The sequence below is a fragment of the Pseudorca crassidens genome, chromosome 10 (genome assembly GCF_039906515.1).
Source record: "Pseudorca crassidens isolate mPseCra1 chromosome 10, mPseCra1.hap1, whole genome shotgun sequence".
In the NCBI taxonomy this organism is placed as follows: domain Eukaryota; kingdom Metazoa; phylum Chordata; class Mammalia; order Artiodactyla; family Delphinidae; genus Pseudorca; species Pseudorca crassidens.
Genome location: NC_090305.1, coordinates 32,870,228 through 32,896,653, shown reverse-complemented (window position 1 = coordinate 32,896,653; position 26,426 = coordinate 32,870,228). Strand labels below are relative to the sequence as shown.

The 26,426-nt window shown below is 54.1% G+C and overlaps 3 protein-coding genes and 1 pseudogene across 5 annotated transcripts in view; 2 read left to right on the top strand and 2 right to left on the bottom strand.

Annotated features, from left to right (window-relative positions):
- On the top strand, positions 1-2,967 carry GNMT (glycine N-methyltransferase). Its single transcript, XM_067752962.1, has 6 exons — positions 1-237; positions 1,300-1,427; positions 1,877-1,993; positions 2,140-2,282; positions 2,387-2,508; positions 2,600-2,967. Exons 1-6 carry the CDS (start codon positions 32-34, stop codon positions 2,769-2,771), a joined length of 888 nt encoding a protein of 295 aa, XP_067609063.1. The 5' UTR covers positions 1-31; the 3' UTR covers positions 2,772-2,967.
- A 121-nt stretch (positions 2,968-3,088) lies between these two features.
- PEX6 (peroxisomal biogenesis factor 6) lies at positions 3,089-14,769 on the bottom strand. 3 transcript variants are annotated; one of them, XM_067752955.1, is made up of 18 exons: positions 13,793-14,769; positions 12,103-12,266; positions 11,545-11,628; positions 8,383-8,485; positions 7,882-8,015; positions 7,130-7,241; positions 6,556-6,764; positions 5,986-6,181; positions 5,712-5,788; positions 5,430-5,562; positions 5,143-5,348; positions 4,963-5,024; positions 4,631-4,739; positions 4,214-4,330; positions 4,013-4,090; positions 3,721-3,860; positions 3,349-3,526; positions 3,089-3,185 (listed from the first exon to the last, which is right to left on the bottom strand). In XM_067752955.1, the coding sequence occupies exons 1-17, from the start codon at positions 14,672-14,674 to the stop codon at positions 3,390-3,392; spliced, it is 2,943 nt and encodes a 980-aa protein (XP_067609056.1). In that variant the 5' UTR covers positions 14,675-14,769; the 3' UTR covers positions 3,089-3,185; positions 3,349-3,389. The 3 variants fall into 3 exon arrangements, with proteins under 3 accessions (XP_067609056.1, XP_067609055.1, XP_067609057.1); XM_067752954.1 differs by having other exon boundaries at positions 3,089-3,526; XM_067752956.1 differs by having other exon boundaries at positions 3,089-3,526; positions 6,019-6,181.
- A 3,320-nt stretch (positions 14,770-18,089) lies between these two features.
- On the bottom strand, positions 18,090-19,138 carry LOC137232898 (zinc finger and SCAN domain-containing protein 5B-like; annotated as a pseudogene).
- A 1,250-nt stretch (positions 19,139-20,388) lies between these two features.
- PPP2R5D (protein phosphatase 2 regulatory subunit B'delta) overlaps positions 20,389-26,426 on the top strand; it is a 19,623-nt gene continuing 13,585 nt past the window's right edge. The window contains exons 1-2 of the mRNA XM_067752902.1: positions 20,389-20,537; positions 25,427-25,504. Of these exons, the coding sequence (XP_067609003.1) occupies positions 20,511-20,537; positions 25,427-25,504 (105 nt within the window). The 5' untranslated portion in view covers positions 20,389-20,510. The remainder of the gene's footprint in view (positions 20,538-25,426; positions 25,505-26,426) is intronic.

Genomic DNA, 26,426 nt, shown 5'->3' with positions numbered 1-26,426 from the left:
CCGGTGGCAGCGGAGCAAGGGACGTCGCAGAATGGTGGACAGCGTGTACCGGACCCGCTCCCTAGGGGTGGCGGCTGAAGGGCTCCCGGACCAGTACGCGGACGGAGAGGCGGCGCGCGTGTGGCAGCTCTACATCGGGGACACCCGCAGCCGCACCGACGAGTACAAGGCCTGGCTGCTCGGGCTGCTGCGCCAGCACGGCTGCCAGCGGGTGCTCGACGTGGCCTGTGGCACTGGGTGAGCCCGGGCAGGGGCCAGGGGACCGGAGTGAGCGGAAGCGGGGAGCGGGTGGTGGGGGACCGGGGTGAGTGGGGACCCGGGGCATTGGGGCGACGGAGTTAGCTCGGCCCAGGCAGCTTGATCGCAGGACCATGGCCGGGCACGTCAGGGCAGCCTCCTCCGCCGACCCTGAGCCGGGCGGGGGCGCGACGCCAGGGCCAGGAATGAGTGTTTGCCCAGGCAGAACAGGCAGGGTGAGGCCGACGATGGCAGGACGGGGCCCAGGAGACCCAGGGTGAGAGCGAGGGTGTGAGCACATCGGGTGGGGAAGGCGGGTTCAGGAGGGCGGCGCAAAGGCCAGGCTTTGGGGCCACACCGACGGAAGCTCTGTTCGGGCTCCAGCGCTGCAGCGTTCACACTTGTTCGACATGTGCCTCGGCCAAAGGACTGTGCCAGGTGCTTTTGATACATCAGTTTTTAAAATCCTCACAAAACCCCATGAGGTAAGAAGTGATATCCATTTACAGCTGTAGAAATTTGGCCTCAGAGCGGTAAAGGTGGAGAGAAGATGCGGACCCAGGTTGTTTAGGGTCTGACCTGTGCTCTGAACCACCATGCTGGGAGTTCCCTGGTGGCCTAGTGGTTAGGATTTTGCACTTTCACTGCCGAGGGCCCGGGGTTCAACCCCTGTTGGGGGAACTGAGATCTCACGAGCCTTGTGGCGCAGCCAAAAGCAAAAACAGAAAAAAATCATGCTATACTACCTCCTGTGCTCAAGTTACCTAACTTCCAGGAGCCTCAGTTTGCCCCATCTCTCAAATGGGGATAACACCATCTACCTTACTGGATTGCCATAAGGATTAATGCACATTTGTAGAATACCTGACTCGGTGCTAAAACAAAAAAGAAAAGTTGCTACCGGGTTCTCAGTAACAGATTTGCCAGGTCAATTGAGGTCAGTGGAGAGAGGCTGGAGACAGGATATAGAGGAGACGGAAGTGTCCAGCACAGGGTCTCCTCCTTGCGTTCCCAGGCCCCCCTGACTGCCCCTCTCTGCCTGTCATCCCTGGTCCTGCCCAGGGTGGACTCCATCATGCTGGTGGAAGAGGGCTTCAGTGTGACAAGCGTGGATGCCAGTGACAAGATGCTGAAGTATGCGCTTAAAGAGCGCTGGAACCGGCGGCACGAGCCTGCCTTTGACAAGTGGGGTACGTGGGTCCAGCCAGGCGCCCTCAGCCCAGCCACCAAGGACACGGTTCTCTCTGCCCTGGGCTCCTTTAGCTCCTGTGGTGGGTGTTTTGTTTTCCTCAAGGGAGACAGTAAAACCACTGTCATTTCCCTGAAAAGGGAGGCTTAGGCACCAGAATGAGGTATTGAGTACGAGGGGCTAGTTTTAATTATGTTTATAGTGTCTTGTCTTTCTCCCAAATAAAACCCCGTAAGCACAGAGCCTTCCTTCCCAACCATGGCTTCCTCCTCCCTGGGCCCCTCTTCCCCTTCACCCTCCATGTCCATAATGATCCCCTCCCCCTGACTGGATGGGGAGTCCCTGTGTGTGCCTTAAAGGGGAAACTGAGGCAGGACTCCACTTGGTGGAGGTGGGTACTGCTGGTACCATGGTGCCACCCTGATCCCTCTTCCCCTTCCCGGCCCTCAGTCATTGAAGAAGCCAACTGGATGACTCTGGACAAAGATGTGCCCCACCCACCACGGGGTGGCTTCGATGCTGTCATCTGCCTTGGAAACAGTTTTGCCCACTTGCCAGACTGCAAAGGTGAGAGAGGATGTGGCCTTGGGCATGGACACTGCTTTGAACTATATCCTTTCCATGCCCCTGGGGAGGAGAAAGATGGGAGGGAGACTGGTGCTGGGGGGCCCTGAGCAGACGCAGCCTCTCTGTCCCTGGCCGACGGACTTCAGGGGACCAGAGTGAGCACCGGCTGGCCCTGAAGAACATCGCGAGCATGGTGAGGTCAGGGGGTGTGCTGGTCATCGATCATCGCAACTACGACCACATCCTCAGCACAGGCTGTGCACCGCCAGGAAAGAACATCTACTATAAGGTGGGGCCCCTGGGGGAGGAGCCGCCCAGAGAGGGAGGTGTGGTACTGGGGTCCAGGTCCCATTGGTAGTTGCAGAGGCTAACGCAGCTAACCACCACCTGCAGAGTGACCTGACCAAGGACATCACAACATCAGTACTGACGGTGAACAACAAGGCCCACATGGTGACCCTGGATTACACGGTGCAGGTGCCAGGGACTGGCCAGAGCGGTTCTCCTGACCTGAGGTACCCACCTGGCAAGGCAGGGGGGTGGGGGGGGCGGGGTGAGGGTGCTGAGACCACCAGTCCTCATGGTTGGTCGGGGGCTCTGTTGCAGTAAGTTCCGGCTCTCCTACTACCCTCACTGTTTGGCATCCTTTACGGAGCTGCTTCAAACAGCCTTCGGGGGCAAGTGCCAGCACAGCGTCCTGGGTGACTTCAAGCCTTACAAGACGGGCCAGGCCTACATCCCCTGCTACTTCATCCACGTGCTCAAGAAGACAGACTGAACAAGCCCTCAGCTCCCACAGCCCTCTGCCCAGGCGCTGCCAGGCTCTGGGGAGGAGGGACCAGTAGTCCCACACCAAGCCCAGCCCCCTCCAGTGCAGATCTTGGGGGTGTGGGGAGGGGCAGACTGCAGCTGGGGGACAGGGATTTGGGTTCAGGCAGATGGAAGGCTGAACAATATAGTTTATGCCTTTTTCAGGTCCTGTATACCTTGTGTTTGTATCAGAAGGATCAGGCTCCTGCGGTGCCCACCCTGCCCTCCCCTGAGTTTACTCCGCCACCGGCTTCTCCACGCCAACCTTTTAGACCACGACACCAGCAGGGGGCGGCATATGCTTTATTTTCAGCCACAGATGGGGCTCCCTCAGGACCTGATCCTTCCTCCTGAGCAGAGGGGCCTTAGTCTTGGAGCTGGCCTGGAGGGCGGACAGGTGGGAAGAGGATGCCTCCTGAGCTCTCTCGGGGCTCCTGATGCCACTCGGCACTCAAGGGAGTGCCTGGAGGTAGGCAGCGTTCGGGTGGGCCGGTGGCACTGGCCTGAGAAAGAGCCTTTGCTCTCTCAGGTCTCTGTGGAGATACCTTTAGCCCCTGCGGGCAAGGTCCCGGGCTGCAGGAGGCTCCTAGCAGGCAGCAAACTTGCGCTGGATGCTCTTGTACCGGAGCAGCTCGTGCTCGCTGACCGAGGGCTGTAGCCGGGCTGCAGCCTGCAGCAGGTCCTCCATGGTGAGCAGCAGTGCCGAGCTCCCGGGCTCCAGGCCTGGGGGTGACAAGGGGAGGTGAGGCCAGCTGGGGCACGGAGGCTGTGGTCTCTGCCCAAGCAGGAGAGCACCCTGGTAGGCACCTTCTTGCCCAGAGTCCCCCAGGGGTCAACAGTCCCTCCTCTGAAATCCAGAACCAGGCCTGGTGCCCATTAGGTCCTTGGCTGACCTCTGGGGCTGGTGAGTGGCTCACCTTCCTCCAGGTCCCGAACCCTGCGTTTGAGGGCAGCTGTCATGGCATCGGAGCACAGGGAGTAGAGGTCTGCGCCCGTCAGCTGGGGTGGGCAGTGGTCCAGCACGTCTACCAGGCTCACAGAGGGCTCGAGCCTGAATCTGTTGGGGGGATACAGGAAACAAAGAGACTTACCTGGCACCCCCTACTCTGTCAGAAGGCATCCCTGACCAGCTTACTGTGCACTCTGCACTTATCCCCTAACCATCCCAAGGCCCAAGCCCTGTGGGGGTCTCCCTCTAACAGGGCATACTTGCGCGTGATGGCGCTCAGAACACGCAGCTGGGAGGCGCGGTCCTCGCTCACTCCCACAAACACCAACTTGTCAAACCTTTAGGGAGACAGCTGGGCGTGAGTGCCAGGGTGCCTGGCATGAGGGTGGAGAGGCACCGGATGGGGGTCAAGGGACAGGCCCAAATGGGCCTGGCGGAGGTGAAAGGTACGGGGTGCACACCTGCCGGGCCTCAGAAGGGCAGGGTCCAGGAGGTCTGGTCTGTTGGTGGCTCCAATCACAAACACATCCTGAGTGCTGTGAAGCCCGTCCAGCTCGGCCAGGAGCTGAGACACCACCCTGTGAGGGAGGAAGTGAAGGTGAGAGAGTGCCTGGTGCATCCCCAGCCTCTGCCCTGCTTGCGGTGTGCCTTGCAGGCTGTCTCCACAGGGCCCCCTGCCTGGTTGTGCCCTGTGTACCCCTCCACACAGGCCCCCATCTCCTCAATGCCCCACACCCAATTCCACGGCCCCTTTTAGCTTCTGTTATACTATCGCAGAACCAGTAGGGCAGGAACTCTTTGGGCTCCAAAGACTAGTACAACCTGTCTCACATCCCTCTGTCCTGGACCCCAGATTCCATTCTGGCTCAGACCCCCACCTGTCCATCACACCTCCAGAGTCTCCACTTCGCCCCCGGCTTGGGGCCAAGGAGTCCAGTTCATCAAAGAAGATGATGCATGGAGCTGCGGCCCTGGCCCTGGCAAACACTTAGGAGAGAGAAGGGCCCACAGGACAGGGAAGCCCAGGGGGGTTTGAAGTCAGGAGATGGGGAGGGAAACCCATGTTGACAACTCAGCACTAGCACTTCAGGTAAGAGGCCCCACCCAGCAGGAACCTGACCTGGGGAGAGGAAGACTAGCAGTGACCGAGAGCAGCCTGAGGGTAGGGGCGGCTCGGGGGCCAGAAGCCCTGCCCCCACCCCCCACTCACCATGCCGTACATTCTCCTCGCTTTGGCCCACGTACATGTTGATCAGCTCGGGCCCCTTCACGCTGAGGGAGGGGATGGGAGAGGGTGAGACTCCTCAGACACAGAAAACACACAACACACCTCCTGCCCCCTGCCACTGCCCCCAATCCACCCACCCTCCCTGCCAGGCCCCCTCGCCACCTGAGGAAGGTAAGGCTGCACTCAGTGGCTACTGCCTTGGCCAGGAGGGTCTTGCCCGTGCCAGGGGGCCCGTGGAGCAGAAGGCCGGAGCGCCTCAGGCCCAGGCTCAGCAGCTCAGGGTGCTCTAGAGGGAGCTGAATAGTCTCCAGAATCTCCTTCTTCACCTCCTGCAGCCCACCCACATCGTGCCAGGACACCAGGGGGATCTAGGAGATGGAGAGGGCACAGTTGGACACCTGCTGGTGGAGGGAGCTCCGGTCCCACCTCCAAGGACCTGGAGTGTCTACCTTGGGGGCTCCGACGGCCTGGGAGTGAGCTGACTGCAGCTGCTCCAGCGCCTGCCCAAAGTCCTCAGCCAGGAGAGGAAAGCCAGCAGCACACAGCTCCCCCTCATCCTCCGCACTCAAGCCACCTGCCCAGCTGCAAAGGAAAATCCAGGGAGGCCTCTGGAAGACCTAACCTGAGGTCTCCTCCCCATAAGGGCCCTCACCCTCCTCCCTTCCTCACCAGCCCCTACCCACCCATACCGCCTCTTGCCGCCTTGTCCCTCCTGTGCCCAATTTCTTTACCCCGAGTTCTTGATCCTGGTGCAGGCTGCCCGGCTGCTGTGGGTCAAAAGGGCATAGAGATCCCCTACCACAAAGCCCTGGGGAACCACAGGAGAGGACACGTGAGCAGGTCACAGTAGGCAGGAACCCATGCGGGGCTGGACCCCTGGCTGCAGCAGAGGCCCATCACTGATGCCTCGGGTTTTCTACCCTCACTTGTACACTTGCATGGCAGCAGGACTGAGTACCCCCGGCAAAGAGTGCAGGGCGGCCCGTATCCTGCCTGGGTACTCACTGCACACCGCCGTGCCAGCTGCGCCAGGTTCACCTCTTGGCCCAGTGGGAGGTGGGCAGTGAGGGCCCGCAGGATGCTGAGCCGCTGCCCCTCTGACAGCACAGGCACCTCCAGCTCCTGAGGAAACGCTGTCTGCACATCCACAGGCAGGTCCTGGGCCCGGCTTGTGGTGGCCACGACCATCAGGGGAGGGCAGCTGCAGACAGGGAGTGGGCAGCACTCAGGGCAAGAAGGTGGCCGGCAGCCCCTGAGCACTGCCTCGTCCTGAGGCTGGTGGAGGGCAGGGAGGAGGGTAGGGCTGGGATGGGACAGGGAGATGGGCGCCCCAAAGCTTCCTGGATGGTGCATCCCCCCTACACAGGGCGCTCAGTGAGGGCAGAGGCTGTGCTTTAGTGTCCCCCAAGAAATACCAGGGACTGCGTCCTCCTCCCTCTGGGTACCCCCATGCCCCTCAGCTCAGGGCTGCCTGGAGAGCAGCCAGATGGGCAGCAGACGTCTAAGAAGCCACTGAGGGGGTGGTGAAGAGAGGGCTGGACCCTACCCCCTTCCAGACCCAGCGCTGGATGATACCTGGTGAGGGGGTCTTCATCCAGGAGGAGGCGACGCAGTGTGGCCACCACACGGGCATCCTCGCCTAGCCCATCACGGTCCCGGCCCAGCAGGTCCACAGCTGTCAGCAACAGAACCACTGGCCGGCAGCGCCCAGCCCGGGAGAAAGTGGCCTGCAGTTTTGTCTCCACAGCCCCGCTACTGTCTGCACAGAGGCTGGAGCAGGGCACCTGGGGAGGGGGTCCCGATGGGCCTGTGAGCAAGGGGGCAGGGGTGACTGGGGCAGGAGAATGGAGGGAGGAGTCACTAGAAGGTACAGGCCATCTCTTTTTGGAGGGCAGGGATGGGGGAGGAAGGTAACACTGGCCGAGCTCTAACTCTTCTTTACCCTAACCTCACTTCCTGGACTGTCCACCAAAACCTTGGAGCATCCTCCCTCTTGAAAGCATCTCTCAGTAGCTCAGCATCATGGGACTATGCCTGACCCACTGCCCACTAGGCTGAGGTGGCAGGGTCAGGCTTGTAGCCAGGGGGAGAGGGAGAATCTGGGCTGGGGAGGAGACATGGTTGGGATCTACTCTCCAGGGACCCTCACCTTCAGTAAGTGGAGCCCGAGGCAGCTGCAGGCGGCAGCGACTGCAGTGGTCTTCCCACTGCCCGGGGGACCCCGTAGAAGGACACTGCCTGTTCCTGTCAACAGGGCACCCCTGCAACCAGAGAAGAGACGTTTGTTTCCTCCATTCTGCCCAAATGTGAGAGTCCCCAGTGACACAGGGCCCCTTGGATCCAGAAAGCAGACACCATCCTTGAAGCAAACCCCCTCCCCAACCCTCGGGGCTGTCGCCACACGGTGAGGCCATATTTCCCACACCACCTTGGTACTCTGGCAGGGGCATGGAGCATATCCAGCAGCTGAGACTAATTCTCTTTTGTCATCAAGAAAGTCTTGGCTATTCTGTCTGGTTTGGATTGTACTGGGCGGAATTAGGGAGGCGTGTGTGGCTACACTTAGGCCAGTGGTATGAGGACCTGTGTCTTTCAGGTACAGGATGGTGAAGGTCAGGATGGCTAGTGGGCTCCCCAAGGGGAATGGCAGTCTCAGAGACAGTTGTCCCCAGTGGAGATTCTTCCTCCATAGCTGACCCTGGAGGACTGTGGTTATCCCCGGAAAGGAGCCTGGGAATTTGCTTACAGAAAGGACACGGGCTAGTGGCGTAGGCCTAACAGTTGGAGGGAGGTCCACCTAATTCTTCCACTCTGAACAGGGCATTAGGAACTACTTGTCTGGCCTGCCGCTCCTCCAGGGACGTTCTCAGCAGGTTTTTCTCACACAGGGGCCTCACTCACCCTGGCTGGAGGCGAGGCTTCAGGGCAGCACAGAGCTCAGTCACCAAGCCCTCCAGGCCTGGAGGAGACAAGCTGCTCCAGGGAGTGGATTCACCTGAAGGGAGCCTTGGGACAAGGCTCAGGGTAGAACCCACCTGTGAAAGGTGGGAGGAAGCTGTAGTTTCTAGAAGTTTTTTTTTTTTTAATTTATTTTATGGTTAATTTACAATGTTGTGTTAATTTCTACTGTACAGCAAAGTGATTCAGTTATATAAACATACACATTATTTTTCATATTCTTTTCCATTATGGTTTATCCCAGGACACTGAATATAGTTCCCTATGCTATACAGTAGGACTTTGTTGTTTATTCATTCTATATATAATAGTTTGCATCTGCTAATCCCAAACTCCCAGTCCATCCCTCCCCCACCCTCCTTCCCCCTTGGCAACCACAAGTCTGTTCTCTAGAAGTTCTTTCTGCTCCTTTCCCCAAGTCTACCCCCACCGCTAGGGCCTCACCAAGTACAAGGAGGTGTGGGTGGTGTCAGCTACGTAGGCCCTGGTTGGCCCATCCGGAGCTTCCCCAACTGTTTTCTTCACTTTAAAAAACATCTCCCGCCACCTGCAGGAAAGAGGCCCAATGAACCCCAGATCCAGAGCACACACACCCCTCCCCAAGGGCAAGGTGGCTGTCTCAGTCAGAGGTCCACTGCAGGGACAAACTCAAGAGCAGCATAAATACATGTCCCTAGACATGGCGGAGGTGGGGAGGAAGTGGGGGACGTGGAGGAAAAGGAAAGCAGATGGTCTTTCTTATCTCCCTGACTGGATCACATGCATTTTGAACGCAGGAACTGTGCCTGTCCTCCGCATCCCTCATGACAACATCACCTGAGGGTGTGTTTCTTCAGGTAAATGGCCTGCCCACCCACTCCAATGGGAGAAGCCACCCCTGCACCAAGCAGTGACCATCTGACTGTTTTCACTGGCTTCAGAACAGTCTCTCCCTCAAATACGTACCCACCAAGGCCACCCAAAACCTCAGAGGAAAGAGTCCCTTGGCTCTTATTCAAGCATCCACAAAATCTAATTGCAGGCAGATTCCTTCATAATGACATTTAATGATTAATGATTCTCTATTTTGGCTGCACATTAGAATTATCTGTGAAACTTAAAAAAAAAAATCAACATCTCTCAAATACTGTATGATTCCATGCAGTAGATTAGTGGCTGCCAGGAGCTGAGGGGAGGAGGGAACAGGGAGTGACTGCTAACGGGGAGGGGTCTCCTTCTGGGGTGATGAACATGTTCTGGAATTAGTGACGTTGATGGCACAACCTTGAGAATATACCAGAAGCCACCGAAGTGTACACTTTAAAAGCATGAATTTTATGGTATGTGAATTATATCTCAATTTAAAAATTAACATTTTCCTTCCTTTGGAAAAAAAATAAAGACTGCACAGGTCCCAGCCTCACCCTGCTGCTCTAATAGGTCTGGGGTGGGACTCACACATTTGTATTTTTCGAAAGCTCCCAGCCATAACCAGGGCTGTGCAGTCACTGGCTAGTGTCAGAGTGAGTTAGGGTTACTCAGCCTACTAAGGGGGTGGGTAGCAGATAGCAGTCGCTAGTCCAATTTTCCAGATAAAGAAATGAACTACTCCCATCTTTAATCCTCAGGCAGAACTGCAATGACAGAACCTGGGCCTCTTTAAGGTCCAATCAGGGTGCAAATTCCTTTGCTCAGTGTCTCACAGTCACAGAACTGCTCCCTCTGGCAGCACAGGAGGGTGGGGGTGGGAATGCTTTCAGGTGGAGGGGGAAGCACACCAGGTTAGTATTATGAAACTCACGTAACCATAGGCAGTGATTGTGGTAAAAACTAGAACATAAGGAAAACTGTCCTACTGTTATTCATTATAAATAAATGATGGAAATAAATAAATAAATAAATGATGGGTGGGTCCATAACCTAGACAGTCAGTCAGGCTGAACATCCTGAGTCAGAGTGCATATGGCAGGCAGTGGAATCCAAGGAGGAACAGCACTGGGGCGGGGAGGGGGAGGGAGACATGCCCACCCCCTTCCACGGAGAGTGGAGGGACCACCTCAGTGAGCACACGGGCCAGACCTCTGGAACATATCTGGACACTGCTGAGGAACACCGGGTTGCGTTCCCGAGAGCCAGACGGGAAACAGTGGAGCTGGAACCCATAGGCCTGGCGTGGGAAAGCGGAACGCTGGGGAGTCTGAAGGGGCTTTAGTGGACTTCCTTGCCAGGGATCACAGAAGCCTCCCTGCAGGGCTTCCCTTACCAAGTCCAAGAAGTGGGGCTAAAGCACTCATCTCTGTCCTTGGACCCACCTGTCCACCCCAACCCTGCTTTCCAGGACCTGCTCAGGGGGGAAGAACCATGTGCTCAGCACCCAGAGGAGGGAGACAGGTCTCCAGCGGGCTGGAATGGCAGAGGTCCAGGAAAAGGATGGGCTTCCCAGTCTGCCTCAGGAGGGCCTAGTGCCTGTTTTCCTTTCAAAGTACAAAGGGTGGGCATTCTGCAGTTTTCCTACAGAAAGCTAGCTCATAGACATTTGCTATATTTAAGATGGGATACAGAGTAGGAAGTGACGGATAGCAGCCTGGCATTCTCCACCAGGCCCCAGTTGTAGATTTGAACTGGGAAAGCTCAAATCCCCAGTTGTAGATTTGAACCTGCAGCGCCAAATGGGATTACATGGGGCACTACCAGCCCCTTCCTCTGGGTACCATAGCCCTGAGACTGGGGAGACAGAGTGCTGGCCAGAACCCAGCTCTGAATACCGACCAAGGACGAATCAGGCGCTCCAGACAAGGCGTCCCTCTCTTGGCAGAGGGCCCAGGCTGGCTCGGCCCGGAACCTTGGGCACTATGGCTCTTATGCCCAAGTTCCTGCAGGCGGGTCCCACCACCTCAATGAGATTTCCTGGAAGGTTGGGTTAGTGTACCTACCAGCTGTCCTCTCCTTCTAGTAAATCCCTACAGGAAATCAGTCCTGGGGTGTGGAGCTACACATTCTTCCCCCTTCACATAAGGCCAAGTGGTCTCTGAATTCTTCGCCTCACCATTTTACATGCAACTTCTGTAGTCAGAGTCAACAGGAGGAGGAGAAAGGTTGGACTCCTTGTTTTGGGTCCCTAGCTCAGTTATGCTCTATTTCTCATTCTTTTGAGGATAAGGAAAGAGGGGAGGCATCCCAAGGACAGCAGAAATCCCTCCCTCCCCTGCCTTGGGAGACAGGATTGAAAGCAGCATGTGCACATTCCATCCATTAGGGTAGAAATCAGGGCCTGGGTCTCCTCCTGCTGAGTGTATGGGAGGTGTGGCCTAAACAACACTGGTTAAGAATGGAAAGCAAGGAATCTCACCTTGGTCTAGGCCATTAAACTGTTCTAAATGCTTTACTTTGTCTGGGACCACCAATCGATTTGAGGATAAACACCCCCAAAAGCTAGCAGGCTGTGGTTCTTAATTCTTTTTTCAGTCACACGCCTATTTGAGAACCTGAAGAAGGTATGTGCCTTCTGTCCAGAAATATGTGTGACAACAACAAAATGTTCTTATGCACAAAATTATTCCATTCAACTTGAGGACTCCTGCACCCAGGTTAAGAATCCCAGCTGTGGGAAAGGAGGCAGCTGCGTACCTGGGCAGTTTCTCTGGGCTTCCTTCCAGGATCTCTACTTGTCCAACTGTTGGCACACACAGAACATCCCCTTCCTGGACTGCCCTGTAACACAGCAGTGGCCCTGGTCAGCTCACGATGGGAGTCAAGAGCATGGGCCTGACACGTGCCCACACAGCCAACCCCAACATGCAGACTATTTCTTAGGGGCCTCCTGCCCACCCAGAGATCCCAAGCAGTTGTACAGAGAACAAGTCTGACCTAGAAAGAGCTGCAGGAAATGGCAGAGAGGCTAGAGAGGGGATCAGAGACCAGAGGGAGGCAAAGCAGGATCCCGGCTGCTTTGGGGTCTTCCCAAATCAAAGTGGTTTCTCAGTTTAGGATGGCTGGATTCACCTCCTGGTCCAGATTACTCTTCTATTGTCCGCCTGACACAGCAAGAGGCTTCTAGCCACAATATTGCCTTAAACTGTGGCTTTTTAAAATCAGATGCTCTGTGGTACCTGAATCTAAGGCATGGGATGGGAGGAGAGCAATGAGGGTAAGATGCTATCCTCCTGAAAGGGGGACGCAGCTAACCTGGGTGTCTGAAAGTGCCGGTAAAGAACATGGTCATAAGTTCCATTAGTGCTGTAGTGAGGAGAGGACACAATTTCGATGTGTAACTCTTTGGCAAACGGAGGCCCAGGCAGCACTGAGCAGCTTCCTTTGTCTTCAGGGGTGCTGGAGCCCTCCAAGTATCTCTATTAGAGAAATAACCACCACCTTATAACCTTCTCCCAAGGAGTCAGGCTCTACCCAATCCCTTAGCAATCAATATTTCTGCTTCCATCCTTTATCCTTTCCATAACCATAAGGCTTGTGGGAGAAGAGACCTAAGGTAGCAGAGCTGAATACCTATATCTTCCTGAGAAAACAGAAACCTCTCCTTCTAATGGGCACCAGCAAGAGATTTCTGACTCTGACTTTTCTGACTCTCCCTCCAAAAAGTTCACCAGGAAAGATAACCATTCCGTAATACCTTTATACTGGCCCAGAGCCAGTGAAACAGTAAAGACATTTAATGCCCACAAGTCATTTGAGTGACACCAGGCAGCCACTGGGAATATTAATTGGACATTAGTGGGGACACTCTGAATTCAGGCTGTAGTTAAAGGATATGATCACAATGAAGCTGAAAGGGCTGCGTTAGCTGAATGAGCTCCAGTCTGAGTAATCCAGTATTTTCCCTCCATTCAGAAGGAAATCCACACCTAACTCCCATTCGTGCGTATCTTATATCTCTTTTTGACAACCCATAGCACTAACTGGCTATGCCAGCATTACCTAATATAACTTTCTACAGTGATAGAAATGTGCTATATTAACATGCGGATGTTGAACACTCAACATATGCCTAAAGCAATTAACGAACTAAATTTTTTACTGCATTACTTTCAGTTGATTTAAAGCGCCACCAAGGGGCTAGTGGCTTCCACACTGGACAGCGCAGGCCTAAACCACACATCCAGGTGCTTAATTAAACAGTAGACTATATTTGTACCCCCAAAATAATTACCTTCTTGAAGTAAGCTTCTTAAAGGCAGAAACCAAAAACTCCTCCTGGATATAGTTAATAAAATATTAAACTTAAACACCAAGCACTAAAGATCATCAAGAGCCCTTCCCTTCAAGGAATTTAAAATGTACAGTTGAGCATTAGACAGATGACATGAGCATAACAACACAATAAAATAAATGCTCTCTGAAAGGTACAATACAAAATGCTACAGTAAGAAGAAGTAATGTTAAATTTGTGGTGGTGAGACTATATAAGGCTTTGAGAAGACAGTGCCACCTTTAGATGGGCCTTCAAGGAAAGCATGGTAGGATTTTAACCGAGGAGGCTAAAAGAATAGGAAGGAACTTGAAGTCAAGGATAGCATGAGCAAAAGCTGGACGTATCATCCTCCATACTACCCAGTACAATACTGGATACACTGCAGCAATTCAGCAAACAACTGATTAGATTTAGTAGATTAATATATACAAGTGGTAATTTGACCGTAATTTTCACCTTTCACCCAAATCGTGAACGCCCTTCCCATGCACCACCATGTTTTTAATTGTAGAGAATGGGTAAACAAGGCTAAGAGGCATTAAGTGAAAAGTCCAAGATCTAAAGGAGTAAGGGACCTAAATTCTACAGCTCTGATCTTCTAATTCGGTTAAGACAAAGAAGAGGGGATAAAGACGAGGAAGCATTCCTGACCTCAGTCTGGTATCCTACCTGAATTTTAAGCTCTCCCACCTCCAGGGGATCACAGCCGAGATTAAAAGCCAGAGTAGCAGGCACGAGGGCCAGTCCGTCAGCGAGGGGCTCTCCCAGCTGCCCAGAGCCGGGTCCCAGCCTTTCACAGAGGTCCCAGCGAGGCTCTAGGACCTGCACCGTGGCCAAGTGTGGCTGGGAAGTGTTCGATGACTCTCCAGCCCGGGTCACCCACACCCATTCGCCCTGGAAGAGGCTGAGGCTACGGAGACAGCTCCGGCTCACCCCCAATGCATCTCCAGTCCCTCCCAGAACTCCCCGGAGTCGCCGGACTGTGCCAGAGGCCGCGAAGGAGGACACCACCGGCGGGGGTGGGGGCCGGCTGCTGTCCTCAGTCTCCGGACCCAGTTTGGCCCGCCCACGGAGCTCAGTCACAGCTAGTCGCGTCCCTGGGCCCAGTAGCCCTTGTAACGCCGGCCGCGTCTCCAGCACCCGCGGTCCGGGTACTGGCAGGGTCTCTCCGCGCCTCACCAGCAACGGCCCGACTCTCGGTCCGAGCCCGGGCCCAGACGAGGTGCCGAGCAGCGCCCAGCCCAGCGCCGGGGGCCGCCGCACCGGCCGCGCCCGCACCCATGCCCCGGAGCCCAGGGCCAGGAGCCGCAACAGCGCGCGGCTCACCAGCAGCTGCGGAGGCCCCGGCCCCTGCTCTTCGGTGCCCGCGCCCGGTCCCTCCAGGGCGGCCACTAGCAGCGCCGGCCCTGCCGGGCTCTCCCCGGCAGGCCGCAGCGCCAGCACCAGGCCCAGCCCCGCCGCAGGCCACGGGCCCCCAGGTGGCAGCAGCACCGCCAACGGGGGTGTCTCCGTCGGGAAGGGCTCCAGGACCCGCAAGACTGCCAGCGCCATGGTGACAGGAAACCAACAAGCACAGGGCACAGCGAAGGAAGGCGCCTTCGGCAGCCGGGGAGCCAGACGTCCAAGCGGCTTACACGCCGCTTCCGCTTCCGTCAGGGGAGGTGCGAGGGAAGTGGGCGGGGCGTCGGGTGCAAGAGGTTGCTCCAGGAAGGTGAGCTGAGCTTTGGATCGATCCGGGTGGTGCCATGGCGGCAGTAACGCAGTCACTGTGGTCGGGTAGTCTACGCAAGCACCCTTTGAGAAGTGTTTACAGGGATTTACCTTCCGCGCCTGCTTGGGGAGTAACGTCCTGTCAACTACCCTCCCCATAACATGTACTTAACAGTTTACTGAATGATCAATGAACGGTCATTATGTTCTGCACTAAACTAGGCCCACTGCTGGGAGCTGTGGGTGGAGTGTTTAGGAAGGAGTCCACTCTGTGGAACTGTAGGCACTGAGGTTTGAGGGTTGTGGGGAAGGTTGCAGGAGGGAGTGATAGGATTATAAAACTGGCTCAGACGGGCTTATGGGGATATGTAGTGGCTGCTGGCTGAATTACTACATGTGATTCATGTAGCCCTGGAGTGTTTGGTGCTGCCACACCTGTTCCAACACATCCTACACAAAACCCACGTTCCAGTGTTTTTTGTCCTGTTTGTTCTACTCCCACCAAGCTTGAAGCAACGACAAAGTAGCCTCACTTTTTCATCTCTCCAAAACCAGATGCTCTCCCCCCACCAATTCTTGAAGACTGGAGATCCATTCCTAACTTTCACCCTACAGAGGAGTGGGCAGCAGAGCAGACAGAAGAGAGAGGTTCAAGGTTTCAGTCACGAGTACCAAACCAACAGCTTGCTTGCTTCCCATCTGTGCTGTTACTTAGAGTTCATCCTTGTCTCCACCTCCACTGCCCTGTATAAAACACTCGGACACTGGCTTGCCGCACTTTCAGTTATTAACAATATTCTTGCATTTAGAATCAATGGATTGGGGAATTCGCTGGTGGTCCAGTGGTTAGGACTCCGTGCTTCCACTGGAGGGGGCACAGGTTTGATCCCTGGTTGGGGAACTAAGATCCCACATGCCGTGTGGTGTGGCCAAAAAGAAAAAAAGAAAAAAGAAAAGAATCAGTGAATTGGTTGGTGGCAATCTCCTCTTTCCGGACCTTGCATTCTCTTCCTTGCATTCCCTGCCTAACTTTCTCCTTTCCTTCATCTTGAGGCAGTCTTCTACTTTGTACATTCTACTTTCCTGAAAATCTGAGAGGTGAATATTAGATTTACATGTTATAAGGTATTTTTTTGATGTGGACCATTGTTTTTAAATTAATTAATTAATTTATTTATGTTTGGCTGCGTTGGGTCTTCGTTGCTGTGCACAGGCTTTCTTTAGCTGTGGCGAGCAGAGGCTACTCTCATTGCGGTGTGCGGGCTTCTCATTGTGGTGGCTTCTCTTGTTTCAGAGAACGGGCTCTAGGCATGCGGGCTTCAGTAGTTGTGGCACGTGGGCTCACTTGTTGTGGCTCACAGGCTCTAGAGCGCGGGCTCAGTAGTTGTGGTGCACGGGCTTAGTTGCTCCGCGGCATGTGGGATCTTCCTGGACCAGGGCTCGAACCCATGTCCCCTGCATTGGCAGGCGCATTCTTAACCAGTGAGCCACTAGGGAAGTCTGATGTGGACCATTTTTAAAGTCTTTATTGAATTTGTTACAATATTGCTCCTGTTTTATGCTTCGGTTTTTTGGCCGTGAGGCATGTGGGATCCTAGCTCCCCGATCAGGGATCGAACCCACACCCCTGCACTGGAAAGTGAAGTCTTAACCACTGGACCGCCAAGGAAGTCCCTATAAGGTATTTCTATTCCCTAGAGAGACAAGAAAATATTTTTTAAATGTTTGATTATATTTCCTAGTCCTAAACCTGAAATTGCCCAGTTCTACATCTTTAAAACAGCTTGCAAGAGTGTACTAGGGGAACTTCCCTGGTGGTCCAGTGGCTAAGACTCCACGCTGCCAATGCAGGGGGCCCAGGTTCGATCCCTGGCTGGGGAAATATATCCCACATGCTGCAACTAAGAGTTCACATGCTAGTTCGCATGCCACAACTAGAGATCCTGCACACAGCAATGAAGATCCCGTGTGCCGCAGCTAAGACCTGGCACAGCCAAATAAATAAATATTAAAAAAAAAAAAAGACGGACTTCCCTGGTGGTGCAGTGGTTAAGAATCCACCTGCCAATACAGGGGACACAGGTTTGAGCCCTGGTCCAGGAAGTTCCCACATGCCGCAGAGCAACTAAGCCCGTGCACCATAACTCCTGAGACTGCGCTCTAGAACCCCTGCTCTGCAGCAAGAGAAGCCACTGCAATGAGAAGTCCGAGCACCGCAATGAAGGTAGTTCCCCACTCGCTGCAACTAGAGAACGCCTGCGCACAGCAGTGAAGACCCAACACAACCAAAAAAAAAAAAAAAAAAAGAATGTACTAGGTACCTGAATTCACAAGGATGGAAGTTCCCATTTGATAGTTCTAAATTATTATGTGGCTCTGTCCCCTGCCTCTCAGAGGAACCAAGGACTGGGAGGATGGTGGGGTGAGTCCAAACAGGATATGCCTCCTTTACACAGTAGCAGGCAAGCTCCAGGCCTCATGGCTATCGTGCTCCTTGAAGTCTTGGGAATGGGTAAATACATCTGGTATCCTGCCTGGGTCAGCATCCATACAGACACAAATATCCATCCACAAATAAACGTGCTTTCCTTCTAGGCTTTTCCCCCAGCAAATAATGGTTGGCATGCCTTCCACTCTGCGTTACCTTGAAATCGTCGTTTGTCATTGAATGCCAAATATTACTTCTGTAAGATAGCCAGGAGCCTAGATTTTGTTGCCTTTACTTCCATACCTCTTGCTCTTCAACCTGCTATAACGTTCCTTCCATTCTTCTGAAACTTTCCTGCAAAGATCATCTGTAACCTCTTAACTGCAGAATATAGGTGAGGTTGTTTGATCTTTTGGTTTTTTTGATAAAAAATGCATTTGTTTATTTGAAATTTAAATTTCACTGGTTTTCCTATATTTTATCTGGCTGCCATGCCAGGAGCATCCTATTTTACAATGAAATCATGCCTAAAAGGAAGACAATCAGCAGCAGCCTAGGTTTCATGATGAAGTATTTAAAACCACTACGACATGCATTGTTGAAAGAAGAACACAAACAAAAACTTATTTTAAAAAACATAGGCTATACTAAAGTAGAAAACAAAATCCAAAGGGAAAGATAAGTCATCACTCAAAGATCCTTTTTTTTTTTTTCTTGCAGTACGCGGGCCTCTCACTGTTGTGGCCTCTCCCATTGCGGAGCACAGGCTCCAGACGCACAGGCTCAGTGGCCATGGCTCACGGGCCTAGCCGCTCCGCGGCACGTGGGATCTTCCCAGACCAGGGCACGAACCCGTGTCCCCTGCAACGGCAGGTGGACTCTCAACCACTGCGCCACCAGGGAAGCCCTCAAAGATCCTTTTAATACACGTGGATGGAACCCCATTGGGTTCCAGTATCCTCCTAAGTTCTTCACATGTCATCCATCCTTTGTATCACGGAGGTGACAAATCATCCTGAATTCCCTTCTTGGAGCAGAAGGGACTTGGACCTGCGTGCGGGGTCCTGGGAAAGTCATTTGGAATGTGTTTTCTGGTGGCATTTGAAAGTCCCCAGCTGACGGAAGGCACCGTGACACTCGGGACACAAGTAGGGTTTGAGCACAGAGTGAGTGTGTCAGTGAATGTTGCGGTTCTCGCTGTGGCTAAAGACTTTGTCACAGTGCTCACATCGTAAAGGCTTCTCCTTGGTGTGGATCCTCTTGTGAGCGTGCAGCGTGGAGTTGTGGGTGAACTTCTTGGGGCAGAGATCACAGCAGTATGGCTTCTCTCCTGTGTGGATTCGCTGGTGAACCTGCAGGTCCGAAGGCTGCATAAACCCTTTGGAACAGATATTTCATTTAAAGGGTGTCTCTCCCATGTGTGTCCTCTGGTGAAGGGTAAGCTGAGATGGATAAGGAAATCTCTTCTTGCATACCATATTCATAGGGTGCCCATCCCCAGGCTTCTTTTCCCTCAGGAAGACTGGTTGGTCCCACTGTGCTAGGTGTACCAACAGAATGGGACCCAAGTTGTCCTGAGAATTCTCCTTTGTCCAAAGATGTGGCTTCTTCCTGACGCACTTCTTGGGAAGTGGGACTGTTGGCCTGTTTCCATTTGAAACATCTTAGACTCCTCGGAGAAACTCTTCTGTATCCACTCTTAGTGGAAACTTCTCCCTCAGGACCCTTGAGAATTTCAGGCTCTTGAGATGCTGTTTGATCTTGATCTTACTCAACCTTTCTCTGGGATCTGACACTATTGACCAATCCTCTTATACTTCCTTTGCCATTATGACACCAGTTTACCTCCTACATCTCTGATGGCTTCCAGAATTCATCCTCAACTCCTCCCTTTCCCTTACCATCCTCCCCACAATCCTGTGAATCAACAAATCCTGAGCAACCACAGGCTTACTCTTAAGCCTTCTCCAGTAGTCAACCTGCTACTGGAGTTGACTTTCTGAAACATATTCCTCCAGCCACCTCTAGGTTTGTGTAATTTAGTACATTGTATCTTTTTAAAAATAAATTTATTTTATTTATTTTTGTTTGCGTTGAGTCTTTGTTGCTGCTGGCGGGCTTTCGGAGAAGGGGGGCTACTCTTCGTTGCAGTGCGCGGGCTTCTCATTGCCGTGGCTTCTCTTGCTGCAGAGCATGGGCTCTAGAGCGCAGCCTCAGTAGTTGTGGCCCATGGACTTAGCTGCTCCACAGCACGTGAAATCTTCCTGGACCAGAGCTCTAACCCGTGTCCCCTGCATTGGCAGGTGGATTCTTAACCACTGCGCCACCAGGGAAGCCCTACTACATTGTTTCTTAATCATCTATTTATACATGGCTGTTAACTTCACCAGACTCTTAACTCCTTGAGGGCAGGAACTGATCTTATGCATTAGGACACTGGCTTTGGCAGGGTGGGGAGTAAGGGATGTATTTCCGAGACACTCAACAATGAGGTAGCATTTCCACTGAGTTCCCAAGTGCTCAGGTCTAGCCAGTTCCCCAACCCTAGAGCATATGCAGTAGGAACGGGGATCCTCTTCCCAAAGTTGCAACAAACCCTAGATTCTCATCTCATTTCACCCCGGTCCCGGGCTGCCAGGCTTCCCCTTTGATCCTCCTCAAGCCTTGTCTTGGAAAGGATGCCCTCGAGGGCTCCTGGTAGCTCTCTCCACCGATTTTGCGTAGGCAATTAGTGTTACGTTACCCTGACGAAGAAAGGCACCCTTCATTTTAGGGCTTCTTTCCTTCAATTCGGACTGGGCGGAATCGCAGTGGGGAAAGAGTGAGAACCACTTTAGAATTGAACGGGCCGCGAAGAACGGCCGAGGCTGAGGCACACCAGATGCCGAAGTGCAGCACTGGGTGCAAAGCCCGGGCATCCCCTGACCCGCGCCTCTCACGCTAAGCTCGACCCCCTTTAGGGCGGGACCTCCCACTTCAGCCAATTCTGGGAGCCCAACCCTGGCGGTTTGTACTCTTCCTTTCCAATGAGAAAAAAAGGAAGCCGCTTGGTTCCAATGACCAATCGGAGAAGGCGGCGCCTGGTTGTCAGGCAGGTTTGTAAGAGTTCGGGCCAATTGGAGACACAGACACCGCTCGACCCGGGGCGCAGCGCGCAGGCGGTGGCGAAGAGAAGCCGAGCGGGCCGAGCGCGGCCGAGCAGAGCCGGAGCGGGGCCGCAAGAGCCGGACCGGGTCCGGACGGGCCGAGATGCCCTATAAACTGAAGAAGGAGAAGGTAAGCGTGGCCCTTTTCCCCGCGCCTCCGCCTCGGGGCCTGTGCGGAGCTCTGGGAGGAGCCCGAGCCAGGCCCGGGACAGCCCCGGACTGACCCTCCCGTCCGGCCCCCGCAGGACTCCCGGGGCCGGCCCTCCGCCCCGGCTGCCGGTCGCACCCCCAGCCTGTGCCGCAGCTGAGAAAGCTCCCTCCCTTGTCCGGGGTAGAGTCCCCCGACATGCACCTCCCTCCACCGACCCCCGGCCCAGGGTAACCTCCTCCCTCCAGATCCTGCCCCACTCCCAGGTTACTCCCTTGCCTTTTCTGCCCCCATCCCCTCCCCATCACCTCCCCATCCCCCACCCGTTTGCCGTTTGGGACAGCCGCTTATCTGAGATTGCACCTCCCTCCAGAACTAAGCCCCCTCTCCAACCTCGCGCAGCCCCTTCTCTTCCCTCCTCTTCCCACCCGCCTGGGCCTGGGCCTGGGCCTGCCTTCTCCACCGTCCCCTACAGCCCCTTCTCCCTCCTTGCCAGGCTCCTTGACCTAGAACGGCTCTGCTTTCTCTCTCCTCCACCGAATCTGGCCTAGGCCCCTCCCTCTAGTTCTTCCTTCACACACAAACTTGTAAACCAGGACTGAGCCCTTCCTTCTGCCGATGGAACCTCGGAACGTCAGGGTGTCTGAGCGCATTCAGTGCAATCCCTAGTGATACAGATGAGGAGACTGAAGCCCCGACAGGGGGACAGGGGAAGGGACTTGGCCAAGGTCACACAGCCTGCTGGAGGCCCAGCTGTAATATCAGGTCTCCTGACTTAAAGGCCTCCTCTGTTCCAAAGCCCCTCTAACAGGCACCAACCCACTCCCAGGTTCATCCTCAACTAGTCCCCTTTCCTAATCTGGACAGGTTACTCCCCTTATTCCTAATTGAAGATAACCTTTGCATTTTTCCTTTTTTGTACGAGTGCTGGGTTTCTGCCTTTCCTGGGCCACACTGTCCTCAAATTGGGAATCTGCCCTCACTATCAGATTAGCTATCCTTCTTACTCCACAGGGCAGCCACCCCTGGACACCCTTGCCTTTGTCTTGTTGTCTTGACACAGACTGTTTCTTCATGCTGCCTTCTTTCGCCTTCCTCTTCTACCTCCGAACTGCCTTCTCCTCTTCTTCATCCCTGTCTTTCCCTACCCTCTGTTTCCTGCTGTTGCTGATGTCTGACTCAGAGGTGTGGTTCCTTTGAGGTACAGACTCACACAGAGGATGCTAGGATACCAGTTCCAGCCTCCCCCAGCTTCTTCTTTCCTGGGGCTGGTCCTTCATGATGGGCGCTAGCTCTGGCCTGGTGTTCTGCTCACCCACTTTATGACCCCAGAGGTGTCTTGCTTTCATTTGCCCTCTTATTGGCTGGATTGCTGGGCTGCCATCTCTGACCTTATCAGTTAAACTCCCTATCCTGGGGCTGTTGGAGATTTGCCAGGCAGCTCTGATTCTGGATTGTCCCCATAACCTCTCAGGGCCTGAGATTCTGAGTGTTGAGTTGGTGGTGGTATAGCAGGCACTGAACCTCCTTGGGTGCTGAGCTGGGCAGGTTTGGGTGCCCCACCCAGGCCCTGTGTCTTTGGGGAGCAGGCATGCTGAGGTGGTTTGGGCAGCTTAGCGGTAGGTGATGCACACAAAAGTCAGCCACACCAGGGGCTGAAGGGCTCCTACAAAGAGTGTGGAGAGCAAGGCAATTCAGGGGAAGCTGGTGAGGTCCTCACTCATCTGTAGTTGTTAGTCTGATGGAACAGATACTGTCCCATCCACAGAAAGCCTTAATCTACTAGAGGACTGAGAAGAAGAAGAAAAATTCTTAAGACTTGCTAGGACCACAGGTGTTAAGTGTTTGGTTGGGAAAGAGTACGGGAAGGATTGGTTTGCATGGGGCCAGGCATCTTTGATCCCCTTTAAGGTTTAACTTTCCACTTTTGATTTCTAGTTGCATTTGGCCTCCTTCAGTGGTTGACAAGTCCTGACGATGTCACTGGGGTTTGCCTAAAAGGGGTGGGGGCAGAGAGGAGGTGGGGATGGAGGGTCTGTATTGCTCATCCGTCACCTCTCCCCTTTCTCCTTCATCTCTGCTGGTCCCATGCCTGGCCTAACCTCATGGCCTCCTCCCTGAAGCCCATCCTGAACCCTTAGTTGGGGGTGAGCTCTCCCTCCTCCCCTGGATTTGCTGAGTACTCGGTAGGTCACTTATGGCCCTTTTGTGTTCCCTTGGACTGGAATTAATTGTAGACAAGTCTTTTCTTCCCCCTTGAGATAATAACTAAGTTCCATTTTGGTTTGGCATCTCCTTGTACACAGTAGGTGCTCAATGGATGAGTGCTGAGTCAGTCCTTGGGGAGATTTTCATCCTTCCTGTTCCCTCATGTTCTGATCTAAGACTTCTCTCTTTTAGGTTCCTGGGTGGTGGCGTGCCTCTGCTCCCTCCCACACTCTTCTTGTTCATAATAATAGTTAATAACATTGACTAACATTTCATTTTTTCATGTGCCAGACACTGTGCTAAAGGGAATTAGGGGTACTTCCCTGGCGGTCCAGTCGTCCCGTGCTTCCACTGCAGGGGGCACAGGTTCGATCCCTGGTCGGGGAACTAAGATCCTGCATGCTGTGCGGCACAGACAAAAAAGAAAAAAATTTAAAATTTAAAAATTTAAAAAAAAAATAAAGGGAATTAGGTACTTTGATTGTCAGCACTTAATAGGTGAGGAAACAGGCTCAGCGAGGCTAGTTAACTTGCCCATGATTGTATAGCCAGTAAGAGCTGGGCCAGGAACACAGGGCTGACTCTAAACCACATTGCCATGCAACACTGGACAGCTGGGCTGGGCTGAAGTGTGTGCATTTCACCTGCTCTGCGGGAGCCAGGGAGCAAGGGTGGTGGCCTGGTTCCCATGCCCACCCCCCAACACCACCCCCCAGGCAGCCGGGATCTTTCTTCTGCACATTGCCTGGGAGATATGTCTGAGTGCTGCAGGGTGGGTGGAGGGGTACAAAAAGGAACAAGGAGCTCACGATCAAGGAGAGAGGTGAGACGTGGGTGCAGATGGGCCAGCTTTGTCCGAGAGGCCCATGTCTGGGGTGTGTGCAGACGGTCACCTCAGTGTTGCGTCCTGCCTGCACCCCCCCTCATCCTTTTCCTCTCCACCCCACACTCTGCACCACTCGCTGGCCCCTCGGCAAGGGGTGAGTGTGCCCCGCCTGGTCAGTGGGCCCTGGGAGAGTGCCTAGCCACCCAGAGCACAGGGCTCCTTCCCACTGCTATGACTGCCTGGAGCTGCTCCACACCTGGGAACGGCTTCCTGCCTCCCCACCCCCACGAAGCCTTCCCCCTGCTCCAGCCTACGCAGAGCTCTCTTCTCCCTGAAATCCTTTTGCCCCCATGGGTATAATCACTGGATTTAACACTTCTCACTGAAGGGGCTCAGGTGCTATCAAGTGGCAGAATCTCAGAGCTAGAAGTGATTTCCAAGGTCCTCCGATCCGATCTGCATTTAAGGCTCGGGACCCTTTTGCATCATGCCTTGGAGGAGGCATGAATGCACCTCTGCTTGAATGCTCTTGGGTTGGGGAGCTTACAGCCTCACTAGGCAGCTGGTTTCTGTGCAGCTGCTCCAGGAGAAAAGTCTTCCTTCTTTGGAGCCTCAGCCTGTCTTCCTGCCACTTCTGCCCGTGGCTCTTGGGCCTCTGGATCCACATAGAACAAGTTGCGTCTTTAGTCCACATGGCAGCCCTTCATTTATTCGTAAAGATCCCTCTTGCTCCCCCACCCGCCATGACTCCTCCCTTCCATTGTTAACTATCCCAGTTCCTGCAGCTGTGGCTCTCAGGACCTGCTTTTGAATCTACTCCCTCTATGGGTTATATATTCCCCGAAGAAAACCTAGCATTTGTCTTTGTCCCTCCCAAAGTGTGATGCTCTCGACTGAACCAGATCCTCCAGAATGGCCCCATCAGTGCCAAGGACGGGGCGCTTCCACGTCCCCTGGTGCCAGGCACTCTGCACATGTCTGTTAACTGGATGGCAGGTCACATGAGCTGCCGTGGCAGCCACAGCACATGGATGATTTGTGTTGAGCTTGCAGTCAGACCTAAATCCCCAAGTCTTTTTCACATTTTCCTCATCCTGTCCCTGGGCAGTTGCTTTTTTTTGGCCCAAAGCATAGGAAGAGATGCTGGGCAGGCCAGGGCTCTGAGCCAGCAGCTAGGTTCCCAAGGGAGACTTTGGACTAGTGCTCATTCTTTATAGCAATTCTGGGCCTTGTCGCCATCCCTGTCCTTGTGCTTGTCTACCGAGGCGTTCTTGGGACGATTCCTATACCTGTTAGCATCCCTGGGCCCCACTGATTATGCCAGTAGCAGTTTCTAGTCTGGGTGCTGTTTGTGATATCCTAAAAAGGCTTCCAGGTCTTTCCAGATGGCCTCGAGGGTAGAGTGGTGACTCCCTTCCCTCCAGCATGAGAGCCTCAGGCCCCCTCTGCCCGCTTTAGCCAGAAGCCAGTCTGAGCAGCTTCTTCCATGCTGCTTCTCCCTTGAGCCTCGTCACCCTGGTTCTTACTTGACCGAGGCCCTAACGCATACAACAGCCTTGTGAGGTGAAGGAGCATGGTCATGCTGGATTATTGTGTGTTAGAGTTGTCTTCCTAACCAGATTCTGAACTCGTTGGTGCCTTTGAGGGACTGAATCTCCCTTTGTGTACCCCAACCTGCCACCCCACCGCCCCAGGTTTAAGGTAGGTGCTCAGTGGTGCTGATTGACTGATTGATTCAATTGGACGGAGGAGAATTACAACAGAGACCTGAGGGATGAGGATGAGGCCTCTCCCTTCCTTGGCATCTGTTAACTCTACCTCCGTCTTCTCCCTTCAGGAGCCCCCCAAGCTTGCCAAAGGCGCGGCGAAGCCCAGCAGCTCGAGCAAGGATGGTGGCGGCGAGAGCGCTGAGGAGGTAATGAACGTGGGCATAGCCCTAGTTACGGTGCAGGCGCCAGTTCCACCTGCTTGATGGCCAGTGGGGTGGGGGATCTCAGGGGCCCGGAGATTATTGGGACAGAAGGGAAGGATACTTTCATAGCCAGGGAGGGGCCTGGACAGCCCATCCAGGCTGCCCTCAGGCAGGCTTTCCCTTTGGCGGCTATGAACCAAATAAGCCCTCCAGTTTTTCCGATTCCGCAGGGATTCCTGTGAAAGTCAATTCTCTGTCTACCAAAGTGTTGAGAATTCCTTTTCTCTTAGGGCAAGAAGCTAGGGGCATTGAGTCCTGGGGAGGAGGGAAAAGTACACGGGTGCACATGGGTGCTCAGTGGGGTGACTTCAGTGTAGCTCTGGGTGGGGCAGGGGTGGGGAGTGGCTGATGCCCTTGAGTCGGGCAGGGCTGGGCGCACCTCTCTTGGTCCCGATCAGACGGGAGCTGCTGAAGGACAGGCACGAGCAGAGGTCAGCGCAGCTTGGCAATCTAGGGCTGTAAAGCAATAAATGGCAAGCAGAGAGCACACGGGGGTGGAGGGACTTAAGGAAGTCCAGAGTGTGTCCATGGAAGCTTGGGCGTGTGCTCAGTGGGATGCTTGGATGCTGAAGGGTCCTGGGAGCACACTGAGCGAGCGCCTGTGTTACCCGGAAGCTGGTGATCCTTGCTTTCTGCGCTTCCTCCCTCCTGTGCTAAACTGTTCAGAGGGATGGAGGTGAACAGGAAATGGAGCTGTCTAATTCTGAGCAGGTCTTGTGGATTGGGGGCAGGTCATGGAGAGGAGATTGATTGAAAAGTGTTTGGTTGGGGTTAACTCTGGATTTGGATTTTTCTGGATACTTCTGGTCCCTGTCACCTCCAAAGAGAGCCAAGCACTTTTCACACCTGCGACCATCATTTTACC